Here is a 21,987-nt window from a genome sequence, read left to right on the forward strand (position 1 = left end):
AGGTGGAGGAGAGAGAACAAGAATATCTCCAAAGAGAGGTGTGTGTGTGTGCGTGCGTGCAAAAGAGGTCATTTGGAACCACCCTTGTGTGATGTAACCTTGCCAGAGAACTGATGACTTGCGTTAGCTCCCCAGACTCAGTCTTGTGGCGTGCAGAAGACCCGGGTTCAAAACCCTGGTCAGTTACGGCTACAAACACAGTGAACTACTGTAGCTCCAAGACTGGAGTAATTTAATTCCCACAGGGATCACTTACACATACTGAAAACATATGTATTCACTTCAGTGGATAAAAACATCTAATTGACGTATACAATATATATTACTTGGATTTGACCGTGTATTATTTGCTTATATAACTATATCCCCTTGAGAATTGACTAAATAAGGAAGATGGCTATCTAAGATGGCCGCCATCACCCATCTGCTACATCCAACAAAGACACTTCCGGTCCACGGACTGACTGATAGTTGAGTAACACTGTTCTACGTTTTATTAATTTAGCAGGCGCTCTAACCCAGAGCGACTTATCATACCCGTCCCTCGGTGGGAATCAAATCCACAACCCTGGAGTTGCAACCGCCATGCTCTGCCAACTGAGCTACACGGGACCAGACTGACTGACTGACTGAGACTGTCTGTCTGTCTGGAGACTGTCTGTCTGTCTGGAGACTGTCTGTCTGTCTGAAGACTGTCTGTCTGTCTGGAGACTGTCTGTCTGTCTGGAGACTGTCTGTCTGAAGACTGTCTGTCTGTCTGAAGACTGTCTGTCTGTCTGGAGACTGTCTGTCTGTCTGGAGACTGTCTGGAGACTGTCTGTCTGTCTGGAGACTGTCTGTCTGTCTGAAGACTGTCTGTCTGTCTGGAGACTGTCTGTCTGTCTGAAGACTGTCTGTCTGTCTGGAGACTGTCTGTCTGTCTGCAGACTGTCTGTCTGTCTGAAGACTGTCTGTCTGTCTGGAGACTGTCTGTCTGTCTGAAGACTGTCTGTCTGTCTGGAGACTGTCTGTCTGTCTGAAGACTGTCTGTCTGTCTGGAGACTGTCTGTCTGTCTGGAGACTGTCTATCTGTCTGGAGACTGTCTGTCTGTCTGTCTGAAGACTGTCTGTCTGTCTGGAGATTGTCTGTCTGTCTGGAGACTGTCTGTCTGTCTGGAGACTGTCTGTCTGTCTGAAGACTGTCTGTCTGTCTGGAGATTGTCTGTCTGTCTGGAGACTGTCTGTCTGTCTGGAGACTGTCTGTCTGAAGACTGTCTGTCTGGAGACTGTCTGTCTGTCTGGAGACTGTCTGTCTGGAGACTGTCTGTCTGGAGACTGTCTGTCTGTCTGGAGACTGACTGTCTGTCTAGAGACTGTCTGTCTGTCTGGAGACTGTCTGTCTGTCTGGAGATTGTCTGTCTGTCTGGAGACTGTCTGTCTGTCTGAAGACTGTCTGTCTGTCTGGAAATTGTCTGTCTGTCTGGAGACTGTCTGTCTGTCTGGAGACTTTCTGTCTGTCTGGAGACTGTCTGTCTGTCTGGAGACTGTCTGTCTGGAGACTGTCTGTCTGTCTGGAGACTGTCTGTCTGTCTGGAGACTGTCTGTCTGGAGACTGTCTGTCTATCTGGAGACTGTCTGTCTGGAGACTGTCTGTCTGTCTGAGATTGTGATCTTGTGGAAAACATTGTTCTATCTAGAACATCGGTCGAATCTCCTGTATGTTACTGGGTCCGAGGCTGATGTGAACTTGTCTCCTGGTGGGGGAGGGGGGGGGGGCTGATCCTAGGTCAGCACTCCCACTATGAAACTGATGTGAACTTGTCTCCTGGGGGGGGGGGGGGGGGGGGGGGGGGGGCGTACATATCAAGTGTCTCAGAGTTCTGATTTAGGATCAATTCAGATCACAGTGCCTAAGATTACATGGATGGGGGAGCGGGGGGGGGGGGGGGGGGGGCTGATCCTAGGTCAGCACTCTCACTATGAAACTGATGTGAACCTGCTCTTTTCCCCATCCTTCCCTCTTTCTCCCAGACTGAAAGAGGCTCAGCTGTCGGTGAAGAAGATTACAGCAGACAAGAAGGTGGAAACTAGGAAGATCAACCCTAACAGTCTGGTGAGAACAACACAACTCAAACTTAAGGGGGTGCAACTTTGGTTTTAGAAGTGGGAGGGACATAGATTTTATTTTATCTGATTGGATAAATAATCCAAACAGCCTCTCCAACCTCTCTGAGGTGTCCACATGGTCCTAAAGCACACTGTTGCCTCGTCTTGTATCACATTCCAATGCTAAAACTGGGGGGGGAACAAAAATGTAATTTTTGTTCACTCTCTCTCGCTCTTTCGCTCTCTCTCGCTCTCTCGCTCTCTCTCGCTCTCTCTCGCTCTCTCGCTCTCTCTCACTCTCTCTCGCTCTCTCTCGCTCTCTCGCTCTCTCTCTCTCTCTCTCTCTCTCGTCATGTTCCCCCCGTCCCCAGTGAAAGCTGCGCCCCTGCATACAGTATAGAGCTCTGAGCACCACTATCGACTATCCATCACATCTGATTAACCCTAACAGTGTGGAGAGTCTCAGGGAAACATTACCACTCAACTCAACACAAACAGAAAACATGTTAGAATGAATTTCATGGTTATTGCAGTGCATTACTTAAGCAATAAAGCATGAGGTGGTTTGGAAACTCAAATACAATTTGATTTGTCACATACACATGGTTAGCAGATGTTAATGCGAGTGTAGCGAAATTCTTGTGCTTCTAGTTCCGACAGTGCAGTAATATCTAACAAGTAATCTAACAATTCCCCAACAACTATCTTATACACACAGATCTAAGTAAAGGAATGGAATAAGAATATATACATATAAATATATGAAAGAGCAATGACAGAGCGGCATAGGCAAGATAAACATTATGGCCAATATACCACGGCTAAGTGCTGTTCTTAGACACGACACTATGCAGAGTGCCTGGATACAGCCCTTAGCCGTGGTATATAGGCCATATACCACAAGTCCCTGAGGTGCCTTATTGTTATTATAAACTAGTTACCAACGTAATTAGAGCAGTAAAAATAAATGTTTTGTCATACCCGTGATATATGGTCTGATACACCACGGCTGTCAGCCAATCAGCATAAGGGCTCGAACCACCCAGTTTATAAAGAGAAATAATGCACACTCAAAGATGCCCTTCAAGCCAATCAGAAACGACGGTTCAACAATGCTGTGGTATAAAGATATGAAGTACACCCTAACAGTCTGGTGAGAGTACGATAAAAAAACATTTTTTTATCTATCTCAGGAACCTGGGTTTGATTGAATAATTTAATTACTGTTCCATGCATAATAACTTCCACTGGGCCTCAAAAGTGTGAAATTCTCCTCCCCCTATGGGCTGTTCTGGCTCGGACAAGGCTTCCTTAATGACTTAGTTGGACAAGGCTTACTTAATGACTTAGTTGGACAAGGCTTACTTAATGACTTAGTTGGACAAGGCTTACTTAATGACTTAATTGGACAAGGTTTATTTAATGACTTAATTGGACAAGGCTTACTTAATGACTTAGTTGGACAAGGCTTACTTAATAACTTAATTGGACATGGCTTACTTAATGACTTAGTTGGACAAGGCTTACTTAATGACTTAGTTGGACAAGGCTTACTTAATGACTTAATTGGACAAGGCTTACTTAATGATTTAATTGGACAAGGCTTACTTAATGACTTAGTTGGACAAGGCTTACTTAATAACTTAATTGGACAAGGCTTACTTAATGACTTAGTTGGACAAGGCTTAATGACTTCATTTGACAAGGCTTACTTAATGACTTAATTGGACAAGGCTTACTTAATGACTTAATTGGACAAGGCTTAATGACTTAGTTGGACAAGGCTCAATGACTTAGTTGGACAAGGCTTACTTAATGACTTAATTGAACAAGGCTTACTTAATAACTTAATTGGACAAGGCTTACTTAATAAATTAATTGGACGAGGCTTAATGACTTAGTTGGACAAGGCTTACTTAATGACTTAATTGGACAAGGCTTACTTAATAACTTAATTGGACAAGGCTTAATGACTTAGTTTGACAAGGCTTAATGACTTAGTTGGGCAAGGCTTACTTAATGACTTAATTGAACAAGGCTTACTTAATAACTTAATTGGACAAGGCTTACTTAATAAATTAATTGGACAAGGCTTAATGACTTAGTTGGTCAAGGCTTACTTAATGACTTAGTTGGACAAGGCTTACTTAATGACTTAGTTGGACAAGGCTTAATGACTTAGTTGGACAAGGCTTACTTAAAAGCCAGTACAGTATGTGGAGACAATTTGCTTACTGTCCCTAATGAAAAACAATAACCACTTTTCCCTGCCCTGACAGAAAGAGAGACTGCGCCAGAAAGAAGCCAACATGGTGGCCACAAGCTGAGAGACAGAACAGGACAGAGAAGAACAGGACAGAGAAGAAAATACATTAATGAGAAGAGTGATGGGTTGATGTGTGAGGGGACTCAGGACTCCTCCCACCTTCTCCCGTCACCGCCCCTTAGCCACCCACACAGGACTGGGGACTCCTTCCACCTTCTCCCGTCACCGCCCCTTAGCCACCCACACAGGACTGGGGACTCCTCCCACCTTCTCCCGTCACCGCCCCTTAGCCACCCACACAGGACTGGGGACTCCTCCCACCTTCTCCCGTCACCGCCCCTAAGCCACCCACACAGGACTGGGGACTCCTCCCACCTTCTTCCGTCACTGCCCCTTAGCCACCCACACAGGACTGGGGACTCCTCCCACCTTCTCCCGTCACCGCCCCTAAGCCACCCACACAGGACTGGGGACTCCTCCCACCTTCTTCCGTCACTGCCCCTTAGCCACTCACACAGGACTGGGGACTCCTCCCACCTTCTCCCGTCACCGCTCCTTAGCCACCCACACAGGACTGGGGACTCCTCCCACCTTCTCCCGACACCGCCCCTTAGCCACCTACACAGGACTGGGGACTCCTCCCACTTTCTCCCGTTACTGCCCCTTAGCCACCCACACAGGACTGGGGAGTCCTCCCACCTTCTCCCGTCACCGCCCCTTAGCCACCCACACAGGACTTGGGACTCCTCCCACCTTCTTCCGACACCGCCCCTTAGCCACTCACACAGGACTGGGGACTCCTCCCACCTTCTCCCGTCACCGCCCCTTAGCCACCCACACAGGACTTGGGACTCCTCCCACCTTCTTCCGACACCGCCCCTTAGCCACTCACACAGGACTGGGGACTCCTCCCACCTTCTCCCGTCACCGCCCCTTAGCCACCCACACAGACCGGGGACTCCTCCCAACTTCTCCCGTCACCGCCCCTTAGCCACCCACACAGGACTGGGGACTCCTCCCACCTTCTCCTGTCACCGCCCCTTAGCTACCCACACAGGACTTGGGACTCCTCCCACCTTCTCCCGACACCGCCCCTTAGCCACCCACACAGGACTGGGGACTCCTCCCACCTTCTCCCGTCACCGCCCCTTAGCCACCCACACAGGACTGGGGACTCCTCCCACCTTCTCCCGTTACCGCCCCTTTAGCCACCCACACAGGACTGGGGACTCCTCCCACCTTCTCCCAACACCGCCCCTTAGCCACCCACACAGGACTGGGGACTCCTCCCACCTTCTCCCGTCACCGCACTTTAGCCACCCACACAGGACTGGGGACTCCTCCCACCTTCTCCCGTCACCGCCCCTTAGCCACCCACACAGGACTTGGGACTCCTCCCACCTTCTCCCGTCACCGCCTCTTAGCCACCCACACAGGACTGGGGACTCCTCCCACCTTCTCCCGTCACCGCCCCTTAGCCACCTACACAGGACTGGGGACTCCTCCCACCTTCTCCCGTTACCGCCCCTTTAGCCACCCACACAGGACTGGGGACTCCTCCCACCTTCTCCCGTCACCACCCCTTAGCCACCCACACAGGACTGGGGACTCCTCCCACCTTCTCCCGTCACCGCCCCTAAGCCACCCACACAGGGGGGTGATCAGGATCATACTAGTCTCTGATCCTGCCCACCCTGTTATGGACCAAGCCTGGAACACTGTACTGTCCTGGATGCCCATTGACCCTGCCCTCGCTGGACACTAGAGGAAACCCCTTTTACAATGGGTTCAGAGGTCACAAAGTTGCAGATGCATTCATTGACCAACGGGATACTGGCAATAGGATGATAAATATTTATGTTCATTTTGATTCTGCACCTCATCCTAGCACTGCCCTGTTAAAAAAATACATATTTATAAAAAAACAGGCTAATAGCTGATTTAAAAACTGGACAAATTAATAAGACAATGTATCTAGATTGTATGGTAAACTTTCTATGAAAAATAGATTTGATATTCAGTTGTCTGTTTTCTGATATTAAATATCAGAAGTTTTGTTTGTTTTATAATACATTTAAGTTTATAATCTTACATTTCCACTGTCAATCATATTAATATATATATATATATAATTTATGTACTTTATCTTGCAATCAGTCTGTTGTTACAACCCCAACAACACAAACTAGTTCAATAAGGTGTACAATCATGAGTTTATTCAGCAACCACTTTATATACATGATTAATACAATAACAAGTACATTAAGTGACGTCTAACAGGGCAAAGTTTTAAAAGAAAAGCCAATATTCATGAAGACCACACTCGTCTAGCGCTCTGGAATTGAACGCATCCACCAACTCATTCCACACAGTGGAAACAATATATGCTCTCAACGGTTTACAAAAATAGTCTGTCAAATTCTTACACTGTGGATTTTTCGCCTTATTTTAAATGGCAATCATGCGCAAACCTTCTCGTATCCACAGTGATACTGTTATTTGTATTAGGCGCAAACCAACAATATCATTAAAAAAACATTACGCTCGAAGCCATAAGCCATTTACAATGTGCCAAACCAGTCAATTATGCCAAACCAGTCATTATAGTCCCATACATTACACTGGGGAGTCTGTTGGGGTTGGCATAGCTACCAGTTTAGGGTTTTGGAATGGTTTTGAACAGTTCCATCCCTTGGTTTCGTTGTCTTTTGATCTCCCCTTTTCGGATTAAGATTGGATATTCTCTCCCTCGTGCATATTCGGTTTTTGCAATGGAAGCACATTTAATTGTATGCATTGGTCGGTACCTTTTAATTCTTCCCGTGGAAAGCAAACCAACAGAGACTGTGTCCATCTGTGGTTTTAACTAGGCCTAATCCAGGTCTATGGAAGCGCAGCGGCACGTCTTCACGCGCTGGACGCGTTTCTTTCGGGAGCTGGGTGACTGGCCGGGACATATGAGGGTATAGGTGACAGTTGTGAATGTTTTCGGTTTACAGGTGGAACACGATTGGAAAGCCCCGTCATCTTCGTAGATGTGTCGGGGGATGTAGAAGGAGTTACACTGCCCGTAACAGAAACGATTGATTATGGTGCGGCTGAGGCATCCTTCCTCGTGGATCGTCTGTTTCAGCGGCTGCGTTTTGCACCAGTCCAGTTTGAGGTACCGGCGCTCCGTGACGTGTAAGGCTTCTTGGCTGGATTCTAGAACCTCGTCGTTGGCAGTTACTGGCCCCATTTGGCGGGAGACAAATCCGTTCTGTGGTGGCTGCTGCGGTGAGCGCTCAGACTGGTTGGGACTGGAGTTGTATTTGTATGGGTGCTGAAAGGAACCCTGGTAGCCACCTACCCCTGCGCTCCTTTGCGGACAGAAGAGTAGTCCTAACACCATGGCTGAGGCAAAGACTGACGTCTTCATCCTGATCTATGGAATATTACATAATTACAACTAAAGCCGTCATGGAAATCAACAGAACAAAGTACGCATAACTTTTAGGAAGGTTTATGCAGTAATGTCAAACCAAATACATTTCCAAGTGGTTATAGCGCACAGTTAAGACTAATAGAATCATTTCAACATCGTAATTGGTAGAGCGAAAACGATAAATAGCTAGATTGGCTCACCTGTGTCCTACACAAACGACACGACACAAAGATTCCCTGCGGGATTAAGATATTGCTTAAATAGAATTATCCCTGTATGATCTCTTCTCGGAAGAGGCAAAACAAACTGCTGTCTAGCTGTACTGTCTCAGATTTAAGTACAGTAGAGGGATGTACCCGCCCCCTCCAACGCCCGTCATCCTCTGATAGATCCTACGTAAAAATGGCTCAAACCTGGGAAACTTGCAGAGTAAATCATTTATTTTAAATTATCAGAAAGAAAACAGCAAGAGACTTAGTTAAGGCTTGAGCCACACAAAAAAGAAGCAAAACCAGATCAAAACATCAACAGCATATTTGTTTGATAAAAACAGAAAATTCAGCTTCACAGGGTGAATCATACATCACAGGCACACAAATAAACTGAATATCAATACTTTTGATAGATCAATGATTGATTGAGAACTGAAAATAGCAGAGTATAATACCTTTTTTTATGTATTTTTTTTATACACAAGTTGTACATATCAATATACCGCTATTACTGCATGTAACGACGTTGTTAGTAGGCTACGCAGTTCAACATAATGTAATGGTGATTAAAGTAATATTTAGAGAACACTCCCAATACTTTTGTGATGTCATTTGGAATATACTTTAGTTTTAGTGATGTGACATGGTGGGGTTAGTAACGTTAGAACAACGCGGGTGGGGTTCAGGTGGATGTTCTATAGTCCTCCTCTTCCGGGTAGTGGGGAACAGACTTCTTGGCTACAACGTTGTCCAGCTTCTGACCCATCAGATAGGGGTTATTGACACTCTGGAATGAAAAGGGAGCAAATACGACATTGCGTTGTTGTTGGTGCTGGGATTTAAAATCAAATCTTATGACATTCTTGAAAAAGGTGTTGGTAAATAGGCTATAGGTGTTCCAGAGGCGTTTGTGATCATCGACGGAGAAATGAAAGAATGTCGTCTGGATTCAAAATTGACATTGGTCGGTCAACATGCAACTTAATCCAGAAATGTGAGTTTAAAAGGGCATTATCCCCTTCAGGGCATAACAACTCAATGGTGTTGATGTGGTTTCACAGATACAATTTATACAAAAGCTTAAACAAACAATAACAAAAAAAGCTGAGGAAAAAACAGTTATAACCCTTTGTCTTCTTTTGGGTCCTCCCTTCAGTTTCTGGTACAACAGTTCCTTGTTCTGAAATGACAAAGTAAGTTAGTGACAAAGAATGTTTCTATTGTTTTAAAGCACATGATTTTATTTTCTGTAATCATAAACACATAGCTTGAGCCTTTTCAGGGAACAGAGACCCTTCCGTGGTTGACTTGTCTAGTGTCCACAGATGGGGTGTGGTGTCAGTTAATACAAGCGGAAGAACATTTCCTAAAAGAGGGTAAGGAGATGGACTTATTCAATGGTACAGGGGGGCACAGCTTTGTTGTAACCACTCGAGCCGAGCGGAGGAGGGTGAAGTTGCCTGTACACTCTGAAGGCAATTTTACCAAGTTGCCCTAGTCACTCACCCACTTGGCCAGAGCAGGGTAGTCATGTTCTGGGTCGAACAAGTGCTGATGCTTCTGGAACTCTCTGCTGAACTCTGCTGTGTCTGGGACATTCTCCAGACAACCATCTGCAGCTACAGTACAAGCAAAGAGAGGACATGGTCAAGATTTTTCAACATTGGATCTGTGCAACTCCTGCATCCGCTCTCGCTTTAAAAAAAAATATATATATATATTTTTTTTAAAAGGTCAACGAGGAGAGGCGGCGAGGAGACGGAACGTGGACAAAAATGGACTCCTCCACTCACGTCGTCAGGCAAATTGCTTTTACAGGGGTAGGATCCAAAAAATAACTGTCTAAAGTCAAAAACAAATGAAGTTAGTTGTTCAAGACATTTTATAGATAAAAACATTCTACTTATTCCTTTTAAACGTGTGTGTGATTTTCTTTAAAACAGCTGATTCAAAGGTGGTGTGGCAGATATCAAAACTCCTCCGTGAAGGACACGCACGACTATCCTGATGGAACGTGGTTAGAGGGGAGGACACTAACAAAACTGACATCGCCTCGACAACTCATCGGTTTCTGGTGCTACGGAGGAGAATGGATTTTTTTTTCCCAAATGAGAAAAGGACATAGACAAGGCAAACCCTAGATTATTCTGCAGCAGTGGAGGCTCTTCAGAGGAGGACCATCCTCCTCAATTATTTATTTATTGTAAAACATGGATAAAGTCATCCTTTTTTATATATACTGTATATATATATATATATATTCACCTCACCAAATAATTGATAGAAACACTTTTACAATGAAGGTCTACAGTAGCCTCAACAGCACCTCTATAGGGTAACACCATGGTGTGTCCGGAGGACAGCTAGTTGCCGTCCTTCTCTGGCTACGTTGACTTCATTACACAACCTAGGAGGCTCATGGTTCTCACCCCTTTCCATAGACTTGCACTGTAATTATAACTTCTGGAGGACATCTTCCAACCTATCAGAGCTCTTGCAGCATGAACTGACATGTCCACCCAATCAAAGGATCAGAGAATGTATCTAGTACTGAAAGCATAAGCTACAGATAGCTAGCACTGCAGTGCATAACATGATGAATCTAGTACTGAAAGCATAAGCTACAGCTAACTAGAACTGCAGTGCATAAAATGTGAGTAGCTGACTCAAAAGGGAAAGACAATAGTTGAACAGTTTTGTACAAATTATTTTTCAAAAATGAAGGCGAAGCAAGTCAAAATTTCTCTCTCTCACTTAATTAGCTAACAAATGCATCTGGCTAGTTTAGTTACTCAAACACCCGGCTCAAACCGAGGGATGCTATGTTAGTTAGCTGGCTATGACTATCCAACAACACTGGAAATCCAAGTCAAGGTAAGTTTTTGGTTTTATTCATTCATCGTCCAGGGGCCCGCCGGTGTACTGCTTACTGACTATACACTAAAGTTACTGCATGATAGTAGCGGATTTACTAACACGTTAATTATATTAGCTATGTTGATAAAGACGTTACTTTAGCTAATATGGAGACAACGTAGGCTGTGTATAGTGGTGTCACGATCGTCGTAGTGAGGAGACCAAAGCGCAGCGTGGTGTGAATGCATACTTTAATGATTGACAAAAAAAACACAAAGTACACTTAACAAAACAAACAAACTAACAAGACGAACGTGATTGCTATAGAAACACTGTGCTAACATGCAACATAATACATAGACAATAAACCACCAACCACAATCCAAAACAGGTTACCTAAATATGGTTCCCAATCAGAGACAACGACAAACACCTGCCACTGATTGAGAACCATATCAGGTCAAAACACATAGAAATAGACAAACTAGACATACAACATAGAATGCCCACTCATTTCACACCTTGACCAAACAAAACATAGAAACAAACAATGCAAATCATGGTCAGAGTGTGACAGTACTCCCCCCCCCTAAGGTGCAGACTCCGGCCGCAAAACCTAAACCTATAGGGGAGGGTCTGGGTGGGCATCTGGCCGCGGTGGTGGCTCTGGCGCGGGACGTGGACCCCACTCCACCATAGTCATTGCCTTCTTCAAGGGCCTCTTTAGAGTGACAACCCTCGCCTCCGACCTTGGGTCTAAGACCCTAATTAAAGGCCCCACTGGACTGAGGAGCGCCTCTGGACTGAGGGTCAGCTCCGGACTAAAGGGCAGCTCCGGACCGATTGACGGCTCTGGTGGCTCCTGGCTGGCTGACGGCTCTGGCGGCTCCTGGCTGACTGGCGGCTCCTGGCTGACTGGCGGCTCTGGCAGGTCCTGGCTGACCGACGGCTCTGGCAGCTCCTGGTTGACCGCCGGCTCAGGACAGACTGGCGGCTCAGGACAGACGGGAGACTCTGGCGGCTCAGGACAGACGGGAGACTCTGGCGGCTCAGGACAGACGGGAGACTCTGGCGGCTCAGGACAGACGGGAGACTCTGGACAGACGAGGCGCACTGTAGGCCTGGTGCGTGGTGCCGGCACTGGTGGTACTGGGCCGATGGACATGCACCTCAGGGCGAGTGCGGGAGATGGCACCGGATAGACCGGACCGAGAAGGCACACTGGAGATCTTGAGAGCAGGGCTGGCACCATCCGCCCTGGCTGGATCCTCACCCTAGCCCGGCAGATGCGGGGAGCTGGGATGGTGCGCACCGGGCTAAGCACGCGTACTGGGGACACCGTGCGCTCCACCGCATAACACGGTGCCTGACCAGTACAACGCCTGCCACGGTAAGCACGGCTCAGAGAACTGTAACGCCGAGCTGGCACAGGACGTGCAGGGCTAGGGAGGCGCACAGGAGGCCTGTCGCGTGGGGCTGGCACAGTCTTCACCAGATGGCTAGCACGCACCTCAGGACGAGTATGGAGGGCTGACCCAGGTGACATCAAATCTCCGAGACGCTCCGTCGGGTGGATGTCGTGCCTCAAGCACCAACACAGCACCTCCCTCATAACTCTCTCCTCCCATCTCCCCATTAACTCATTCACTGTCTCTGCTTCGCTCACCTCCAATACCGCCCTGACCGGCTCTGGTTCCATCTTTGGCTCCTTACGGTAGGGGGAGTTGGCTCAGGTCTGACTCCTGACTCTGCCACACTCTCCCTGTGCCCCCCCCAATAATTTTTGGGGGCTGCCTATCGGGCTTCCAGCCGCGCTGCCTCCTCATACCGGCGCCTCTCTGCTTTCGCTGCCTCCAGCTCTGCTTTGGGGCGGCGATATTCCCCTGGCTGTGCCCAGGGTCCTTCGCCGTCTAGAATCTCCTCCCAAGTCCACGAGTCCTGCGTTCTTTGCCGCTGCTGCTGCTGGCCGTTACCACGCTGCTTGGTCCATTGTAGGTGGGTTTTTCTGTCACGATCGTCGTAGTGAGGAGACCAAAGCGCAGCGTGGTGTGAATGCATACTTTAATGATTGACAAAAAAACACGAAGTACACTTAACAAAACAAACAAACTAACAAGACGAACGTGACTGCTATAGAAACACTGTGCTAACATGCAACATAACATAGACAATAACCCACCAACCACAATCCAAAACCGGCTAACTAAATATGGTTCCCAATCAGAGACAACGACAAACACCTGCCACTGATTGAGAACCATATCAGGCCAAAACACATAGAAATAGACAAACTAGACATACAACATAGAATGCCCACTCATATCACACCCTGACCAAACAAAACATAGAAACAAACAACGCAAATCATGGTCAGAGTGTGACAAGTGCTTATGACAAGGTTTGGCTTGGAAAGGTTTTTTCCACCTGGTCACATACAGCTGATGTGTTCATTGAAGTCCACAAACAAAAGGGAAAAGTGAGAGGAGGAGAGTGCGTAGAGGCTAGAATGAATACAATGTGGCTGCTATGAAAGTGACTGTTTATGCGTGATCAGGGGTGTATTCATTCCACCAAATGTTGAAAAACGTTTCTAAAACAGAAGCAAATGAAACACGGATAAAAAATACTGTTGGAATAATGATTACACCCTAGTTAAGCTAGACGCAGACAAGAGTGTGGAAGGCGGTATTGAATGTTTCACTGTATGTCCATGTGTCATTGTCATCTCAGCTTTCTCTCGACCTGCACACACCTATGTTCTAGACTTTAATTTGAAGGCCAGGTTGTAGCAACCTCATGATGGGTATAGGGGAAATGTGAGTATCATGTAGTAACCTAAACTTATCGATGTTACATTGAACTGGGTGAATGGAATATGAATGACAGTATCCTAAACCTATTGATGTTACATTGAACTGGGTGAATATGAATAACAGTAACCTAAACCTATCGATGTTACATTGAACTGGGTGAATATGAATGACAGTAACCTAAACCTATCGATGTTACATTGAACTGGGTGAATGGAATATGAATGACAGTAACCTAAACCTATCGATGTTACATTGAACTGGGTGAATGGAATATGAATGACAGTAACCTAAACCTATCGATGTTACATTGAACTGGGTGAATATGAATGACAGTAACCTAAACCTATCGATGTTACATTGAACTGGGTGAATGGAATATGAATGACAGTAACCTAAACCTATCGATGTTACATTGAACTGGGTGAATGGAATATGAATGACAGTAACCTAAACCTATCGATGTTACATTGAACTGGGTGAATGGAATATGAATGACAGTAACCTAAACCTATCGATGATACATTGAACTGGGTTAATGGAATATGAATGACAGTAACCTAAACCTATCGATGTTACATTGAACTGGGTGAATGGAATATGAATGACAGTAACCTAAACCTATCGATGTTACATTGAACTGGGTGAATGGAATATGAATGACAGTCATCCAACATGTTGTAATAGAAATAAGGCCATGCTGATACGAAAAAAATAATAAAATGTCCTCCATCACAAACGGCACTGACCGCCACTGATCTGCAGCTACAACGAGTCAGGGACAAGTACTAGGAGGATTCCTCAGATCATAAAATACATGTCAATGGAGCTGGAGGGGGTGGCTGCCATCTTACCGGCTCTTAACCAACCATGTTATTTTTTGTTTGTTTTTGCGTTGTTCATAACTTGTTTTGTACATAATGTGACTGCTACCATCTTACGACCGAAAAGAGCTTCTGGACATCAAAACTGCGATTGCTCACCTCAAAATGGACGAAGAGTTCTTCAATGAGTTGGACAGGAGGGATATACTACTACAGACACTCAACCAGGCCCAGATCTCCAATGAGTTGGACAGGAGGGATATACTACTACAGACACTCAACCAGGCCCAGATCCCCAATGAGTTGGACAGGAGGGATATACTACTACAGACACTCAAGCAGGCCCAGATCCCCAATGAGTTGGACAGGAGGGATATACTACTACAGACACTCAACCAGGCCCAGATCCCCAATGAGTTGGACAGGAGGGATATACTACTACAGACACTCAACCAGGCACAGATCCCCAATGAGTTGGACAGGAGGGATATACTACTACAGACACTCAAGCAGGCCCAGATCCCCAATGAGTTGGACAGGAGGGATATACTACTACAGACACTCAACCAGGCACAGATCCCCCGTGATTCACTGGAGAAGGAAACTGAGATTGTGGAAAAAGATCAACGTGCCTTGCGAGGATCAGGCAATGAGTGGCTAATCTTCCCTCGCCTTCCGTCCCGCTAGCTAATGTTCAATCGCTTGAAAATAAATGGGACAAGCTGAAAAGCACATACCAGCGGGACATTAACTGTAATATCTTATGTTTCACAGAGTCGTGACTGAACGACGACATTAAGAACATACAGCTAGCACTAAAACCTCACTCAATGAGCTGTATACCGCTGTACGCAAACAAGAAAAAGCTCACCCAGAGGCGGAGCTCTTAGTGGCCGGGGACTTTAATGCAGGGAAACTTAAATCAGATTTACTTCATTTCTATTAGCATGTTAAATGTCCAACCAGAGGGCAAAAAAAATTATAGATCACCTTTACTCCACACAGAGACGTGTACAATTTGGCTCTCCATTTGGTAAATCTGATTCCTGCTTACAAACAAAAAGTAAAGCAGGAAGCACCAGTTGTCAGATGAAGCAGATGCTAAACTACAGGACTGCTTTGCTAGCACATACTGGAATATGTTCCGGGATTCTTCCGATGGCATTGAGGAATACTTGTTGAGAACTAACTTGCCTACCTGGTTAAATAAAAAAATAAAAAATAAAAAAAAATACACCACATCAGTCACTTGCTTTATCAATAAGTGCATCGAGGACGTCATCCCCTCAGTGACTGCACGTACATAACCCAACCAGAAGCCATGGATTACAGGCAACATTCGCACTGAGCAAAAGAGTAGAGCTGCCGCTTTCAAGGAGCGGGACTCTAACCCAGAAGCTTATAAGAAATCCTACTATGCCCTCCAACGAACCATCAAACAGGCAAAGTGTTAATACAGGACTAAGACCGAATCATCAGGAAGTCATGGCTCTAGAACCTTCTGATAGGCTAATTGACATCATTTGAGTCAATTGGAGGTGTACCTGTGGCTGTATTTCAAGGCCTACCTTCAAACTCAGTGCCTCTCTGCTTGACATCATGGGGGGAGGGGGGGGATCAAAATAAATCAGCCAAGACCTCAAAAACAAAATTGTAGACCTCCACAAGTCTGGTTCATCCTTAGGAGCAATTTCCAAACACATGAAAGTACCACGTTCATCTGTACAAACAATAGTACGCAATTATAAACACCATGGGACCATGCAGCCTTCATACCGTTCAGGAAGGAGACGTGTTCTGTCTCCTAGAGATGAGCGTATTTTGGTGCGAAAAGTGGAAATCAATCACAGAACAACAGCAAAGGACCTTGTGAAGATGCTGGAGGAAACAGGTACAAAAGTATCTATATCCACAGTAAAACAAGTCCTATATCGACATAACCTGAAAGGCCGCTCAGCAAGGAAGAAGCCACTGCTCCAAAACCACCATAAAAAAGCCAGACTACGGTTTGCAACTGCACATGGGGACAAAGAATGTACTTTTTGGAGAAATGTCCTCTGGTCTGATGAAACAAAAATAGAGCCGTTTGGCCATAATGACTATCGCTATGTTTGGAGGAAAAAGGGGAGGCTTGCAAGCCTAGGAAAACCATCCCAACTGTGAAGCACAGGGGTGGCAGCATCATGTTGTGGGGGTGCTTTGCTGCAGGAGGGACTGGTGCACTTCACATAATAGATAGCTTCATGAGGAAGGTCAATTATGTGGCTATATTGAAGCAACATCTCAAGACAGTCAGGAAGTTTAAGTGTGGGTCTTCCAAATGGACAATGACCCCAAGCATACTTCCAAGTTGTGGCAAAATGGCTTAAGGTCAACAAAGTCAAGGTATTGGAGTGGGCATCACAAAGCCCTGACCTCAGTCCCATAGAAAATCTGTGGGCAGAACTGAAAAAGCGTGTGTGAGCATGGAGGCCTACAAACCTGACTCAGTTACACCAGCTCTGTCAGGAGGAATGGGTCAAAATTCACCCAACTTATTGTGGGAAGCTTGTGGAAGGCTACCTGAAACGTTTGACCCAAGTTAAACAATTTAAAGGCAATGCTACCAAATACTTATTGAGTGTATGTAAACTTCTGACCCACTGAGAATGTGATGAAAGAAATAAAAGCTGAAATAAATAATTCTCTACTATCATTCTGACATTTCACATTCTTAAAATAAAGTGGTGATCCTAACTGACCTAAACCAGGGAATTTTTACTAGGATTAAATGTCAGGAATTGTGAAAAACTGAGTTTAAATCCATTTGGCTAAAGTGTATGTAAACTTCCAACTTCAACTGTACATGCTCGCGTCGAGATGACTGATCACGCTCTCTGCAGCCGATGTGAGTAAGACCTTTAAACAGGTCAACATTAACAAGGCTGCAGGGCCAGACGGATTACTAGGACGTGTACTCCGAGCATGACCAACTGGCAAGCGTCTCCACTGACATTTTCAACCTGTCCCTGAGTCTGTAATATCTGCATATTTCAAATAGACCACCATAGTCCCTGTACCCAAGGAAGCAAAGGTAACCTGCCTACCAACACATAGCAGTCACATCTGTAGCCATGCAATGCAGCAACACCATTATCCCAGAAACCCTAGACCCACCCCAATTTGCATACCAAACATCCACAGATGATGCAACGTCCATTGCACCCCACACTGCCCTTTCCCACCTGGGCAAAAGGAACACCTATGTGAGAATGCTGTTCATTGACTACAGCTCAGTGTTCAACACCAAAGTGCCCTCAAAGCTCATCACTAAGCTAAGGACCCAGGGACTATACACCTCCCTTTGCAACTGGATCCTAGACTTCCTGACAGAACGCCCCAGGAGGTAAGGGTAGGTAACACATCAACCACGCTGATCCTCAAAACAGGGGCCCCTCAGGGGTGTGTGCTCAGTCCACCTCCTGTACTCCCTGTTCACTCATGACTGCCCGGTCAGGCACGACTCCAACACCATCATTAAGTTTGCTGATGACATCAGTGGTAGGCCTGAGCCCCGACAACGATGAGACAGCCTATAGGGAGGAGGCCAGAGACCTTACCGTGTGGTTGTTGTCCTTGCACCTCTCCCTCAATGTGATCAAGACATTGGAGATGATCGTTGACTACAGGAAAAGGACCGAGCACACCCCCATTCTCATTAACGGGGCTGTAGTTGAGAACTTGAAGTTCCTTGGGGTCCACACATTTTTTAAAACCTTTATTTAAAGGTTCTTATTTTCAATGATGGCATAGGAACAGTGGGTTAGCTGCCTTGTTCAGGGGCAGAACGACAGATTTTTACCTTGTCAACTCGGGGATTCGATCTTGCAACCTTTCGGTTACTAGGCCAACGCTCTAGCCACTAGGCTACCTGCCTCCCCAACAGCAACACACTAACATGGTCCAAACACACCAAGACAGTCGTGAAGAGTGCACGACAAAACCTATTCCCTCAGGAGACTGAAACGATTTGGCATTGGTCCTCAGAAGCAGCTGTAGAACCAACATCAAGAGCATCCTGATTGGTTGCATCCCTGCCTGGTATGGCAACTGCTCAGCCTCCGACAGCAAAGTTAGTGCGTACAGCCCAGTACATCACCAGGGCCAAGTTTCCTGGCATCCAGGACCTCAATACCAGACGATGTCGTTGAATTTTTTTGGGGGGCCGGTATTTTCTTAAAACTGCATTGTTGGTTAAGGGCTTGTAAGTAAGCATTTCCCTGTAAGGTCTACTACTGTTGTATTCGGCGCATGTGACAAAACATTTGATACAGGGACAGAGAACCAACCACCCAGAAACAACGGATAGAGCCTCGCTGAGTGCAAGCCTGTTCCTGCTTTAGCTAACTTGATGTCTGTCTTGTGGTCTTGCAAGACTGTAACGGTACTGAAAGTTAGGCACCAAGCCTAAAGGAGAATTCCTTGTCAAACAGAAATATAGCTATTTGTTTACCCGTCTTTCCTAGTGGACATGGGTTGGAAGGGTTGGGGTAGCCATGGTCCTCACTGAAGTATTTGGGGATGTTGTCCCCTGTCAGCTCAGCTACGATGTTGGGGATGTTTCCATAGGGACCCAGGTGCTGCAGCCCCTCATGGGCTCCACCTAGTGGAAGAAACAGAACACGACAATAATATATTTTTTTTAGTCATGACAGGGCATGTTTACTACCATTCTTACATTTTATAGTGATGCTCCAGAACTTGTTGAATTTCAGCCAGTAGTTTTGAAAGTGCTGCTCACGAGCCAAATCAGATCCCCAGTTTTTTTTGTGTAGCCTGTCATCCAATTGTTGTACGACGTCAACCAATTCATATGATATGTTATAAATGTGTTGTGCTTATTAAGATCCAAGACTGCTGCTTTAACAATTTGATTGGCGCAAGTAAAATTGAAATCTATATCAGAATACAATACTAAGCCTAGATATGTTATTTGTGTACAGTGCATTCTTTAAGTACCCTGTCTCGGAGCTCTACGGTGTGTGCCTTCACTTTCTTAATTTTATGTAACTTTTATTAAACTAGATGAACTAGTTAAGAACAAATTCTAATTTTCAATGACGGCCTACACCGGCCAAACATGGATGACGTTTGGCTAATTGTGCGCTGCCCTATAGGACTCCCAATCACGGCCGGTTGTGATACAGCCTGGAATCTAACCAGGGTGTCTGTGGTGACTGTAGCGCCTTAGACCGCTGCGCCACTCGGGAGCCCATTTCTTGTCCAATCGAATTTACAACAGGTGGACTCCAATCAAGTTGTATAAACATCAAGGCTGATCAATGGAAACAGGATGCAGCTGAGCTCAATGTCAAGTCTCATAGCAAAGGGTCTGAATACCTTTGTAAAAACAAATCGAAAAGCCTGTTTTCACTTTGTCATTATGGGGTAGTGTGTAGACTGATGAGGGAAAAACAATATTTAATCCATTTTAGAATAAGGCTGTAAAGTTGCAAAATGTGGAGAAAGTCAAGGAGTCTGAATACTTTGCAAAATCACTGCACATGTCCCATCTCCAAACACAATCCCAAGTACAGAAATCCAAGGCCTGAAATGTAAATGTGATCTCCACACTGGGAACTATAACCATTGGCAAAACATTTTCCTCGCTCCGAGATGCATGCCCTCTCTCCCACAGAATATATCCCCTCAATACTCTCGAACATTTGGCAGGAGCTTTGGTATAATATAAAATAGCTTACTTGCCGGTCCACATCGATGTAGACCTGTTATTAAACTCCATTATGGCCATGTACAAAATGGAACCCTATACCCTATGAAGTGCACTACTTTTGACCAGGACCCATAACCCTATTCCCTATGAAGTGCACTACTTTTGACCAGGGCCCATAACACTATAAAGTGCACTACTTTTGACCAGGGCCCATAACCCTATTCCCTATGAAGTGCACAACTTTTGACTAGGGCCCAAAACCCTATTCCCTATGAAGTGCACTATTTTTGACCAGGGCACATAACTCTATACCCTATAAAGTGCACTACTTTTGACCAGGGCCCATAACACTATAAAGTGCACTACTTTTGACCAGGGCCCATAACCCTATTCCCTATGAAGTGCACTACTTTTGAACATATGGGATGTCGCTGAGTGATTTATCCAAGGCTATGAACTGGACACAAGACAGCTCTGTGGTGTAATTACTGGTAGGGAACATTTCAAAACAGATGTCATTTAATTTCACAATGGAAAATTGCCTGCAATAGAGTGGAGAGTATATTTCTTAGACATAACCCATGTGCCAAATCATGACATACCCCAGATACACACAGACTAGGCTTGTGGTCTTACACGTCATACTGTTTTATAGGTATAGTGTTTGATTACTAAACAAGTTGTCAAATACAATACAGTTACTGTACTTTTTGCTTCATTGACAACAAAAAAAAGAAGATTAACAAGCCTGAAATATACTTTAGGTCAAGCCAACTACTACAGCACTATGACTAAAACAGACAACTCCTTTAACTCAGATTATGGACCCCACCTTGGATACTCTGGGGACCCACGATGTTGGTGGCCTGGTGAGCGGGGTACTCGATCCTGTGCCGAGCGATGCCAAGCTGCTCCATGGCGCCGTGTAGGAGGCGTTGAATATCGGCCTCAGATACTTGGTCTGCCGTGCGGGGGCTACGGGCGGATGCCAGCCCCGCCATGCACACCAGAACGCCCAGCAACACGGTTCTACTCAACCTGACCGTCGAACCCATCTCTGTATGCAATAGGGAGATAAAAAATATATATATAACGTTGCTTATCAATCATGTATTTGGTAGAAAATGCAACTGAAAACGTCATTCTAATTATATTTCAGAAGGATGTCCACCTGACAGAAACCATCATTAACCCATATGTAAACAGTTGACTAACAGAAGCAGGTGCAAATAGACACTTTTGTTGTTCCTTCCCCCTGTAAGATAATAATATCACACACCATTCGGCCATAGGAATCGCTTTATGTCCAAATACTGCGGATAATCAAATTAATGTAGACATTGGCTTAACCTAGAACCATCCTAATAAATCCATTATTACGCAGGTACGCTAAGTGTTTTATTTGTAAATCATGTCTAGAACATAAATACATGTACTATATACATTGCAAAATGTTGCACGCGTAATCCTAATTAGCCATATAAATCTAAATCAACCTATATCTGGAATTAAGGCATACGTGCGTTTGCATCTTTTCAGTGAAAACAAAAATGTGCGCCATCGGGCAAATATGCTACAGAGGCCGCAACAGTCATACACATTCAGGATATACCAATAAACGACATTCAACAGATGCAATATTTTCAATCTCATTGGCTACTGTTACACATATCGAAAAGGCCTACACGATATTTATCTGACTTCACGATGTATCGTTTTCCTTACGGTGTATCCTGGATGCGGTGAGAAAGAGCTTGTGATGCTGACGGAGGATGCAGTCCTCGCTCCACGGATCAT

General features: G+C 45.4%; 4 protein-coding genes across 5 annotated transcripts in view; 2 read left to right on the forward strand and 2 right to left on the reverse strand.

Annotated features, from left to right (window-relative positions):
- Nucleotides 1–4,674, forward strand: part of LOC139415690 (uncharacterized) — a 69,280-nt gene extending 64,606 nt beyond the window's left edge. The window contains exons 17-19 of the mRNA XM_071163808.1: nucleotides 1–38; nucleotides 2,011–2,092; nucleotides 4,365–4,674. The exon at nucleotides 1–38 is cut by the window's left edge and continues 112 nt beyond it. Of these exons, the coding sequence (XP_071019909.1) occupies nucleotides 1–38; nucleotides 2,011–2,092; nucleotides 4,365–4,412 (168 nt within the window). The 3' untranslated portion in view covers nucleotides 4,413–4,674. The remainder of the gene's footprint in view (nucleotides 39–2,010; nucleotides 2,093–4,364) is intronic.
- Nucleotides 4,481–5,884, forward strand: LOC139415691 (coagulation factor V-like). The gene has a single exon (XM_071163809.1). It carries the CDS (start codon nucleotides 4,481–4,483, stop codon nucleotides 5,882–5,884), a length of 1,404 nt encoding a protein of 467 aa, XP_071019910.1.
- A 1,114-nt stretch (nucleotides 5,885–6,998) lies between these two features.
- LOC139415499 (gremlin-1-like) lies at nucleotides 6,999–7,887 on the reverse strand. Its single transcript, XM_071163605.1, has one exon. It carries the CDS (start codon nucleotides 7,767–7,769, stop codon nucleotides 7,224–7,226), a length of 546 nt encoding a protein of 181 aa, XP_071019706.1. The 5' UTR covers nucleotides 7,770–7,887; the 3' UTR covers nucleotides 6,999–7,223.
- A 313-nt stretch (nucleotides 7,888–8,200) lies between these two features.
- On the reverse strand, nucleotides 8,201–21,987 carry LOC139415498 (neuroendocrine protein 7B2-like). 2 transcript variants are annotated; one of them, XM_071163604.1, is made up of 6 exons: nucleotides 21,917–21,987; nucleotides 21,023–21,252; nucleotides 18,970–19,119; nucleotides 9,494–9,606; nucleotides 9,114–9,167; nucleotides 8,201–8,774 (listed from the first exon to the last, which is right to left on the reverse strand). In XM_071163604.1, the coding sequence occupies exons 1-6, from the start codon at nucleotides 21,985–21,987 to the stop codon at nucleotides 8,670–8,672; spliced, it is 723 nt and encodes a 240-aa protein (XP_071019705.1). In that variant the 3' UTR covers nucleotides 8,201–8,669. The 2 variants fall into 2 exon arrangements, with proteins under 2 accessions (XP_071019705.1, XP_071019704.1); XM_071163603.1 differs by lacking the exon at nucleotides 21,917–21,987 and having other exon boundaries at nucleotides 21,023–21,245.

Source organism: Oncorhynchus clarkii, chromosome 8, assembly GCF_045791955.1.
Source record: "Oncorhynchus clarkii lewisi isolate Uvic-CL-2024 chromosome 8, UVic_Ocla_1.0, whole genome shotgun sequence".
In the NCBI taxonomy this organism is placed as follows: Eukaryota; Metazoa; Chordata; class Actinopteri; order Salmoniformes; family Salmonidae; genus Oncorhynchus; species Oncorhynchus clarkii.

What these genes read in the sequence shown, in the direction of transcription:
- LOC139415691 (XM_071163809.1), top strand. Translation starts at nt 4,481, where the DNA reads ATGTGTGAGGGGACTCAGGACTCCTCCCACCTTCTCCCGTCACCGCCC.
- LOC139415499 (XM_071163605.1), bottom strand. Translation starts at nt 7,769, where the DNA reads ATGAAGACGTCAGTCTTTGCCTCAGCCATGGTGTTAGGACTACTCTTC.
- LOC139415498 (XM_071163604.1), bottom strand. Translation starts at nt 21,987, where the DNA reads ATGATCCGTGGAGCGAGGACTGCATCCTCCGTCAGCATCACAAGCTCT. An exon ending in GGGTCCCCAGAGTATCCAAG is followed by an intron (nt 19,120 to 21,022) that starts GTGGGGTCCATA and finishes TTCTTCCACTAG; the next exon opens with GTGGAGCCCATGAGGGGCTG. An exon ending in ATGTCCACTAGGAAAGACGG is followed by an intron (nt 9,607 to 18,969) that starts GTAAACAAATAG and finishes CTTGTACTGTAG; the next exon opens with CTGCAGATGGTTGTCTGGAG.